At 38.7% G+C, this 11,560-nt stretch overlaps 1 protein-coding gene across 1 annotated transcript; it reads right to left on the bottom strand.

Moving 5' to 3' along the window:
* Nucleotides 1–9,806: 9,806 nt before the first annotated feature.
* LOC143864020 (uncharacterized) lies at nt 9,807–11,353 on the bottom strand. Its single transcript, XM_077374838.1, has 3 exons — nt 11,299–11,353; nt 10,664–10,750; nt 9,807–10,540 (listed from the first exon to the last, which is right to left on the bottom strand). Exons 1-3 carry the CDS (start codon nt 11,351–11,353, stop codon nt 9,807–9,809), a joined length of 876 nt encoding a protein of 291 aa, XP_077230953.1.
* Between the last annotated feature and the right edge of the window lie 207 nt (nt 11,354–11,560).

Below are 11,560 nucleotides of genomic sequence, written 5' to 3'. Positions count from 1 at the left end.
TCGTCGTGAACCCTTGATTTCTTCATGCTAAGCTCTTCGTGGTTTATTGTCACAGACCCTAGATTCAATGCTTGGCTCTTCACGATTTATCACCATGAACCCTTGATTCTGGTTTACTGGGCTCTTCGTGGCTTATTGCCATGAACCATAGATTCATTGCTTGGCTCTTCGCGATTTATCACCATGAACCCTCGATTGCTTCCTGTTTGTTGGGCTCTTCGTGGTTTATTGCTACGGACCCCAGATTCAATGGTTGGCTCTTCACGGCTTGTCGTTGTGAAACCACGATTCCTTCCTTTTTGCTAGGCTCTTTGTGTCTTATTGCCACGGACCCTAGATTCTCTCCTACTTGGCTCTTCACAATTTGTCACCGTGGACCGTCTCTTACTTCTTGGCTCTTCGTAGCTTATGGCTATGGACCCTCGATTTTCAATTTTCTATTGAATCAATCATCTAATATCTTTTCTGCGAGGCTCTTCGTGGCTTACTACCACGGAACCCTGATTCTTGCTTGCTTGGCTCTTCACGGGTTGCCACCGTGGACCCTCGATATCTGTTAGGCTCTTCGTAGTTCATTGTCACGGACACCTTGATTAAAATTTCCATTCAACTGTTGTTCATTCTTATCTAATTTGATGAAAAACTGGACCGCAACTCTATCTAGTTATTATGTTGTTAGTAATGAAAATTCAATTCATGATCCATCGTTCCGCAGTGTACCTCTACCCAAGTGCAAAGTCAGGTATACCTGTGTTATCAATGTGTTACCGAGTTATATGTCTGGTGGAAAGCTATCTCACCAGTATGTTTTGAATGCCGAGTTATGTGTCTAGTGTTTCACCAAATTATTCTTGAGTCATGTTGAATGTTGATATTTAAAAAAATATATATATCTAAAAATTGATTTATTTCAATTTTGGGTCGGCCAAAATGTGTTGTCTTATCAGCTTTGCCATTCATGTGACAAGCACACTCTGCCAAAGAGGGGCATCTGTAGATACCCCATTTTAACCGGACCCTAAATAACTTTGTGTGAACAAAAATTGCTCAAACAAGTGAATTAGTGTCGCGAATTACACCCTAGAATAGGTTAAGATCCCATGTAGGTCCCTCTAAAATTTTAGGAAAATCAAGTAAATTTTGCATAATAAGACGAATCAAGTTGGTATTGTAGGAAAGAAGAGGGTGAATTATCCAGGCAAGGGAGTGCTGATATTAGTTCTCTAGAGCAAGAAACCATAAAGTAGATAGAATACAAGCTTTGAAGAGTGTATTTATCAAACACTATTGTGTTAGTATCTGTAAGCCCAAGGGTTTACATTGGTTCAATCATTCACCTTTTCCTAGTTTTGATACTAGCAAACCCAAATTGATTAGCGTTTACGGACTAATGTGTTGCTTTGAAGTATTGTGCCCTATACAGGAATTTCACAGGTCATATTCTCATTACACAACTCATCACAACACATGGCTTGAGGATCAACATGTATAAAGGAAGCAAGACGCGCTTGAACATAGATTGAAGACATCATCATTAGAAGATGTTCAAGTCAAGAAGCTCAAGTTGAAGATCCCACAACCTAGCCTAGCAATGTGTCAAGTAGAAGCTTGGAGATGAACCTGCCTTGGTGACACCGCATGTACCTCTCGACATGTTTTGTAGATTGGAGGAAGTCACAAGAAGCAAATCAATTTTAAGAAGTTCACTCACAAATCAAGGATGTTCAAGAAAGTGCCAAGGAGCTAAGACAATCCAAGAAGACTCAAGGTTCTTTATTTTTATATTGTATTTGGAGTCCTCTTTGTTATATGTAGATGCACTTTCAAAAGGGTTTTCATATGGTTTTCATAAAATAAATTTAACATCTTTGGAAACCATCCACACACCCAAAAATGTGTTTGAAAACCTTGTACTAAAGCCCAAAGACCATGGCCCAAATCCCTGAACTTTTTAATGTTAAACTGAATTTTTAAACAGGGCCGGTCGACCGGAGAGTCCCTGACGACCGCAGATATGTTTCGGTTTTTCAGAAACTATCCAGCATGGTTTGGGCGAGCGACCACCATAGGGCCGGTCAACCACGTATAGTTTTTTAGCTTAAATTTTAATGAAACAGATAGCCCTCGCCGGGAGACCGCCATTGGCTTGGTCGACCGCGACGGTTTGAAATTTCAAACTAAAAAAAAGAGCCCTATAAGGGAGGGCACCCGTCGTAAGTCGGTCAACCGCCACGGTTGAAAAACTAGCCGTTGGGGCTTCTACGGCTTGACTTTTTCAACACAGTTATTTACTGTTTTGCCCCCAAACGGTCATATTTTCAAATGGGCTATATATACACTATCGAAACTAAAATTCCAAGGGTGGTCCCGAATTGGTAACTAATGAGGAGGTAAAAAATTAGGTTGCTAACAAGTTTTAACCTTTTTTAAAAACTCAAACCCAATTTTCAAGATTAAGAAAGATGAAATTCAAGCACACAAGTTAAATCTAAAGGTGCAATGCAAATGTAAAGCAGGAGATTAAGAGAGAGTGCGCCCGAGATTTAAAGTGGTTCGGTCCTCCAAACGCGAAGCCTACTCCACTCCACCAACCAAACCCGTTGATGGCTTCACTATATGATCTTCTTAACTTCGGCGAAGATCAATGTCGATTACAATTCCGAACGCCTTTAACCTTGGTGGCAATCTTCACCACGGAGAGTGGGCTCTGCTTCTCCGAACACTCGCCCAATATAAGTTTCTTGAATAAGAAAGAAAGAACAAAAAATCCCTCACAAGGGTTTACAACTTTTGAAGAAGATGTACAAATTGAGCCTATGATCCAAATCCTAATCTTAGAGGATGAGAGGCATAAACTAGCTTGATTCACTCTTAGGATATTCCAATAGGATTTTATGAGTGTTAGAATTGATCATTGGGAAGTTTGGAATGCCCATATATATAGAAAAACCAAATATGACCGTTTGAGGGGCATAGTGGTAAATCTAGCGAACTTCCAAACGGCTATTTTTCTTCCCGTTATAGTGGTCTCGGAGTTTCAAGAAATTCTCAAAGTTCCGAGAATTTCTCTCGGAGTTCCGGGAATACAAACAGAAGATTGAAAAATGCTACTGGACCATTTCTCGGAGCTCCGAGGAATCTCTCGGAGTTCCGAGCTCGGAGCTCCAAGAATTATCTCGGAGTTCCGAGAAACCTCTCTTCAGCAAATTTTCAATTTCATGTTTCTTATTCTTTGGGCTTCCAACTCTACACCAAGTTGGGATTGCTATGAGGGTTCCAAAGTGTTGGAACACCACAAGGACAATCTCTTATACATTTAGGGTGTGTGAGATTAACTTAATTTATGCCTCTTAAAGTCTAATATTAAGATTGAATCTTATACATTCTAATATGACTTCGATCTTCAATAGATTCTTGAAGTCTTCATGCGTCTTGGATCTTCGATGTCTTTGGCCTTCCGTATGTGGTCCAATGAGAGCTTCTTGGCCTCAATCCAAGCAATCTTATCTTTAAGCAATCATGATCTACAACGTAGACTATCAAACACATTAGTGATCTTAAATCACTTGTGTATTGGAATCATCAAAATAAGATGGGAATTGCCAAGGTGGGAACCATTGGGCTTACAATCTCCCCCTTTTTGATGATGACAAGCACAAGAGATTTTCCAATAAAAGCACACATTAATTTCCTTACACTAGATTTCTCTCCCCCTTTGGCATCTATAAAAAAGATGAGGTAAAAAGACAAACCTAGATCTCCCCCTATTGGGAAAATAAATTCAATACAAGAGGGGATTTTGAAATTCAAATATAAGGATATACAATTTTAAGTGCTAACGCCTAATCTAAACACATATGAATAGAATCATATGGGGGCTTTGGGAACCCAAGATTTCTTGGTTCCACCATAATCCCTAATTTTAGATGCACATTGGAATTGGTAATGACCATTAATTCCACAATAATGACATCTAACATGAGGGTTAGATAGACTAGTCCTATCATAAAATGCATGATTAGGTCTATGACTAGTCTTTTTCAAGATTATGTAAATAATTTTATCACCATTTAAGAATCCATGGAGACATAATCTTAATCTTTCATTTTCATTATGAAGATGTGTTAATTGATTTAAAGAATCATTAAATTCATCTTCATAAATTTTGGAAGAGCTTGCCACATTTTGAAATTGTGCTAATTGGCAAGTTTTCTCATCCAAAATACCCTTAAGGGTTTCAATCTCAAGTTTAAAATTTTCAAGTTTTACTTTAGCTTGAGATATGGAAGAAGAGGATTGATATTTCAAAAGATCAAGTTCATTTTCTAATTTTGAAATAGATTTTTTTTTTAACTTTATTTTTTAAAATTTGATAATGCAAAGTTAAGCACAACTCATCATAAGATATTTTTTCACTATCACTACTTGATGAATTACAAGAGGAGTTAGAGTTTACCTCAACTTCATGGGAGAGTGCCATGAGGAAAAGGTCATCTTTATTTTCTTCCCCTTTACTTGAGCTCTTTTCCGAGGTGCTAGTAGCATCCCAACCGGCTACAAGAGCCTTGTTCTTCTTCCAATCCTTCTTTCCCTTGTACGTTGAGGAAGATGACTTGAGAAGAGGACAATCTGGTCTTTTGTGTCCCGTCTTCTTGCAATTGTAACACCTTATTCCTCCTTCGACTTTATTTTCTTCTTTCTTCTTCTTTTTATCCTTCTTATGTTTCTTTCTCCATAAGCTTTTAAATTTTCTTAACGCTTCTTCCTCATTACTATCCGCTTCACTTGAGGATGATAAGTCCGTCTTGGAGGCCTTTAGAGCTAGAGATCAACTTTCTCTTTCTTTCTCCTTCGGCTTCTTCTCTTCTTGACGGCTAGTGAGAAGCATCTCATGAGTGATAAGAGATCCTACAAGCTCCTCCATAGTTAGCATCTTGAGATCTTTTGATTCTTAGATGGCGGTGACCTTTGGATCTCAATATGGAGGAAGTGACCTAAGCAACTTACTCATAAGCTCATCAGTAGGATAAGATTTACCAAGATTAGCTAATTCATTTGAAATTTTAGAAAATTGGGTATACATTTCAGAAATACTTTCATTTTGACCCATTCTAAACATTTCATATTTGCTCTTTAACAAGTTTATTTTGGAATCCTTGACTTGTGATGTTCCCTCGTGGGTAATGGCAAGAGTATCCCAAATAACCTTGGCGGAATAAAAAAGAACTACTCTATTAAACTCCTCCGTAGATAAGGTGCAAAACAAAGAATTTATAGCTTTGTAATTTAAATTTGCATGCCTTTTCTCTACAACATTCCATTCTTCAAATGGTTTGGAAGGCAAAATGTATCCATTTTCTACAATGTGCCAAAGCTCCACATCTATCGAAAGAAGATAGATGCGCATCCTTTTCTTCCAATGTCCATACTTGGACCCATCAAAGAAAGGAGGTCTAGTTGTGGAATGGCCTTCCGGAAGTCCGGTTCCATTTGTATTTGCCATTTCACAATTAGAAAGTTGTCAAAGATCTTATGATCTTTCCCTTGTTAAAATTTAAAAAAAATTTACCAAAGATTTTTAGAAAAGAAAATCTTTTAAGAGCCTAGGCTTTGATACCAAGTGAAATTCCAAGGGTGGTCCCGAATTGGCAACTAATGAGGAGGTAAAAAATTAGGTTGCTGTGGACCCCGATCCGGGAGAGAGGTGAGGGAACGAGCCCCCAGCGGCCTCTTGGATCATCCACGTGTGAAGGAGAGCTCTACCAAGGAACTCTCGAAACGGTTGCCACCCTCATAGCATAGCACGAGTGGCGATATAAAAGAGATACCTCTCGATTCGGGAACAAGTCCGGATTCGAAACGTATCTAAACAAACTCAGAGTCGCCATCCACGGTATACGGCCATGGATCCTTTAAACAAAAATATGCTCTGTATACCATGGATAACCAGAAATATATATGGGTTCGTGCCTGATTACGAACGGAGAAGGTCTGAGAGCACCCCCAATTCGTCCGAGTGCAAGCACTTGGTCTCTTATGCCATTTATTATTAACCTCGAAGAGTTTCGAGCGAAAATCATATGAAATAGGAACAATTCTCAGGAATCGTCTACCTAAGCATGCATTTCCTGAGAATAAAGAATGAGCACACTCAAAATGAAATGAAAAGAATGTGTCACCTAAGCAAAGTTAGGTTATGAGTGACATATCTAATGGGTGTCTAAGTTCTGGTGGACATACACATGCAAGCTACAGGTAAAGGTATAGGTCTGTACAGGAAAGGAAATCTAAAATTAGCAGTTGATCATGAATAGTAAATGAAATAAGGAACAAACAAAAATGCCAGGCAAATAATAGAAGAATGAAATAAAACCTATGGCGTGCACATAGCGCCTATCTACAATGGGGCGAATACATAGCGCCTAATATAAAATCCTAACACATCCCATCTAGAAAGCAGTAAATGACAGATAGAAAATGCAGAAATAAAAACCTACGGCTTGCACATAGCGCCTATCTACAATGGGGCGAATACATAGCGCCTAATATAAAATCCTAACACATCCCATCTAGAAAGCAGTAAATGACAGATAGAAAATGCAGAAATAAAAACCTACGGCGTGCACATAGCGCCTATCTACAATGGGGCGAATATATAGCGCCTAATATAAAATCCTAACACATCCCATCTAGAAAGCAGTAAATGACAGATAGAAAATGCAGAAATACCGTAAAGTGTTACAGCTAAGAAGATAAACCTGCGCAATGAGCAAACATCAGTAGATGATAGTAAAGGATAATAATCAGTAACCTAATAAAGATAGAGAATTACAGCTAAACATGCGAGAACTACAGCTAAGCAGGTAAGAACTATAACTAAACAACTAGGTAAAACACATAAACAGGTAAATGTTACAGCTAAGTACGTAAGGAAATGCGCACACGCTACCATGATCTTACGCTAAAATCATCAACAAAATGCAAACACAAACCCTAAAGTACTATCAACAAAACCTAAGACTCTAATGTTTCAGCCCGAGTCTTTAGATGATCTGATATTCATCCAAAGAAGCCTACGTATCCCCGCCTCCACGAGAAGCAAGGCAACGTAGTTCTTCGCGCCTATTCTAAGCTATGATGCCTAGGACATCTAAACCTCTATCCTAGACACGACCTAAAAGACGGGACTAGTTATTAAAGCTTCTTAAGCGATCATTTAGATTCCAATGAATTGTAGATTTTAGGACACCCTATATGCCCTAACTAAATGCAGATTAGCCTTAAGCTAATGCAGGTGGTTCCTACAACCTATGTGTAACTAGGCTGTGTTTCCTAAGGAAAATAATGGGATCACTAACGTATCCAAGACCTAGTCATCAGTCGGCGATGTGAATCGCCAACTGACCGGACGGAGGCGCTCCTATAACTTTAGGACAGACCCCTAACTCTAAAACAAGCACACAACAAACAAACAATCAAACAACCTATCAAAAGAAACTCCTAACTCTAAAACTCTCTATCTAGGAGAAACTCCTAACTCTAGAGGAAGAGCTTTTCGAAAACATGTTGTATAAAAGATTTTTGTATTTTTAAAAGGTTTAAATGATTTATTTTATAAAATTTGGCTGGACTTGGGATGTGAATCCCAAGCTGCACTACGTACGTCGTAGAAGAGGATCAAGCCAACGTAGTTCGAAAACGAACTCTCCTAATACGCTATAAAACTCAACACTTTAGCTGATTTAAGATTTTTTAATGTTTTTCAAATGTTTTTTGATATTTTTAAAGTTTTCAAATGTTTTTGAGTTTCAAATTTATAATGTTTTTGGATTTTAAAGCTTTTCCAATGCTCTGGACCTTTAAATGTTTTCACTCTTAAAGGGAACACGCAAGTAATACCACAAACTAGGGCAAAGCCCTAAATCCAAAGGGGAAAACCCCGAACAAGCAACTAACGCCTCAAAGAGACGATCCACAACGAGTAACTGCTGTCCCAAGAACAATGAAAATGATCTAAGATCCCTAGCAGGTAAAAGCATCTTAAAGGATAAACTCCTATCTAACAGACGAATTAAAAGGCTACGGGGCAAACTCCTAACATATAGGATAACCAACTCTAAATGAGAAGCAAATGAGTCCAAGACTCTCTATTGCTCTATAAGGGAGGTCAAATGAGTCAAAGACTCGCTCTAAAAAGGAGGGCTCTAACATGAGGCTAGGTAAGCCTTCTAAAGGAAAAACTCTCTAAATGAGACAAGACTTGTCTCCAAAAAAGGAAAACATTCTAATGAGACAAAGTGTGTCCCCTAAAATGAGACTCATGGAATTTGGAAGGTCTGGACATGATTTGGAAGCGATCCTAGAAGTTTAGATGTCTAGGTTGACATATAGCACGGGCTCACTCATTTAGGATATATATAAAAAAAAAAAAAAGAAAAAAAAAACATTGAAAGCACTCTGCACAACATGCAATTTTCGCAAATAAGGCTCTAAAATATAAAGTAAATCATGAAAATTGATCAATATGTGATTTGTGACTTGCTAGCATGCTCATCATATCCCAATACAAGCATTAGAATCAATATAGGCTCAAAACAATCTTAAAAAAGAAGAAAGGGTGAAATTTCCACCCAACATGTAATTTTCACCAAAAATGGTCAAAAATGCCAAACAAATCATGGGAATGATTCAATATATGATTTAAAACTTGCTACCAAGCTCAAAACATCTCAAACAATCATTAAAATTGAATAGAGCTCAGATTGCCCATGCTTTTCAAGAAATGGCACAGTTATGTCATATAATGTGAAAAATGCAACTTTGCACTGACTTTTAGACCCCTCAATCATCAAAACCATCACAAACTCTATCAATCAAAATTGTAGATCTTAGCATGAATGACATTCTCTCAGTTGACCATTTCGTTTGGATCTAACCAGAAGTGGCCGGAAAATGGCCTCTTCCGATCCATCGCCATTAAAAGACATATTAGTGTTTTAACTGAAAGTTTGGGCTCGGTTTTGACACTTCAAACATCGCTTCTGGAAAAATTCACTCAAGGACAAAGTATTAGAAAATCTTTTGAAGAACATTTTTTCTTTGTATGGTTTCGGACAAAACAGACCTGGAATAGCCTAAAAATGGCCAACAAGCTGCTGTTGCATAAATGACTTTCAGAAAAACTGAAGCTTGCAAGTCGTTTTTGACATATTAAAAAGCATTTATGGAAAAATTTGCTCAATAAGACAGTTTTAGGAAACATTATAGCGAACACTTTTTCAGTTGACAGTTTCGAACAATTCCGAGTAGCAGCCCAAAAGTTACTCGACACAATAATTTCTAACAAACATCATTATGGACTGAACTTTAAACGGGCATTACTCTCTCATCTTTTGGCCAAATTTGGGCCGCCATATGTCAAACTGACCGGCTCGACGAGATCTACAAGATTGAGAAGTTTGTTTTTGGTGATTTTAAGTTTTAGAAATCCGAAAATAGAATACAAAGGGCTGGACAGCAAGCATGTACAGTTTTTTTTTTTTTTTTAAAACATGATTTTAGATTTTGTGCATTCTAATCGTTGTGTAAGAAATTTGAAGAAAACAAGATATTGCATGGAAGCAAAGAAAGAAACATCACAATGCCCTCTATATATCTACTGCAAAAGCAATCAAAGAAATGAAAAGATGCTCCTGAAACCAAAGAAAGGAGAGTCCATGTTCTCACCTGCTATTGACAATGAGCAACATTGTCTATCAAGTTGCATTCCAATGTCTGCTTTCGATTCCTTTGAACTTAGCTTTTGCTCACTTAATGGCATAGATCTTTGCCAACCAGCAACGTTGACATCCTCTGAAATTATCTGAGATGTGATTGCAATCCCTTACGCATTGACTCGGAATTTTCATAATGTTGATCTTTGGGCTGAAATTCCCACTCGGTTCCAATTCTCGCTGTTGAGGGAACTGTTGAGGAGACTGCTGAGACCAATGTTGCTGATACAAGAGGAATTGCTGTGTTTGGGTCTGATTTACATGAGGCTGAGACACTGGTGCTTGCTTGGACGGGTCCAGCATTTGGGGCACATATTGTAGCTGATCTTGTTGGTGTTGTTGTGGCTGAGGTGGCTGAATTGGCAATTGGGTCTGCGAAGAATAGTAGGCATTTAGTTGGGTCTGAGCATGAATGGATAGAGAGGGAGGTGGCAGTTGTTGAATGGGTAGTTCTTTGTAAGACTGACTCAGCTGTCCAGCGGCTCTGACTGGGAGAGAGGTTGGTGTGGCTGCTTGCGATAGAAGGGCAAGAGCTAACTGTTGATTTTGAGCATCTGCCGAGTTGTCATGTTTTCTTGGATTGGACGCAGATGATGCAACTCCATCTTCAATTTGATTGGAATGTGTCATAGTGGTAGACTCTTTTTGCACAAGGTGAAGCTTAGCCAGTTCCTTCTGAGTATTAGCAAGCTCTTGTTTATCTCTCAGGATTTGTATAGACCTGTGGACTTCTGGAAGATGCTCCTCAAGTGATCTAAACTTCCCATCTGCGTTATCATGACCAATAATATACTCAGATCAAAGATCTCCAATTGATCACTCGAGATCTCAGCAATACAATTCCAGCTGTGATACACGTCTGCTAATTCCCTCGAGAAACTGGAGTATACTGTCAGCACATTTCTTCATGGTCTTTTCAACAGTAGCAATCACATCCTTGAAGCGAGAATCATCTTGCTGGTTATACACATCAAAAGCTGGATCCAAAGAAGGATGAGATGAAAATGATGAAGTCAAAACCCTCTCTCTTGTACCTCACATCCGATCCCTTCTATGAGTGTTCTGCTATAGAATTCTGAAGTGATAATGGTGATATTAATGAATAACTTCGCCGGATTTTGAGAATGTAAATGACTGGATTTCTCTCTTCATCTTTTCTTCAAATCTCAGACCAAAGAAACCCCTGTTTATTTCAACAAAATCTTCTCCCTTTCAAACACTTTCAATCTCTTAGATCTCATAGATCTCTCATTCTAAAATCTATCAGCTCTCTCCCTCTTGGATCTAGGGTTAAAACTGGTAAAGAGCTTGGATTCAAGACTTTTAGCTTTGGATCTTAAATTTCTGAAACGGAGATGAAATGCCGACGGCAAAAGATGACCGACTGCCACTCTCACTCTCTTGCTTAGAAATCTGTAAATGTGAGATTGCCGGAGAAGATGATTCTTGGCCGGAAAATAGGGAGGTAAGGACGGATTTGGGGGAAAGAAAGTGAAATTCTTCAGAGAGAATGATCGGATCTTGCCTTTAATGAAGGATCGTGAATCTCGATCTGGTTTGATCTCTTGAAGCAGAGACATCTCTTTCTCTCTCTGTAGCTTCAGATCGGAGATGAAAGAGATGCGGTGTCTAGCCGATGGTGAAGGAGATGATTGGAGGTAAGTATGGGTAAAATGTCCGACGGATTTGTCGGATTCCGATAAGAAACTCGCTGGAAGAGACGATCGGTCGGATTTCTCCCTCTCTCTTTCTCTCTGTTTCTGCGAGAAATCTCAGATCCCCCTTCT

This window comes from Tasmannia lanceolata, unplaced genomic scaffold (assembly GCF_043159265.1).
Source record: "Tasmannia lanceolata isolate RefF3 unplaced genomic scaffold, GAP_Taslan_0.1 ptg000044l, whole genome shotgun sequence".
NCBI lineage: Eukaryota > Viridiplantae > Streptophyta > Magnoliopsida > Canellales > Winteraceae > Tasmannia > Tasmannia lanceolata.
This window is presented reverse-complemented; position numbering and strand designations above follow the sequence as displayed.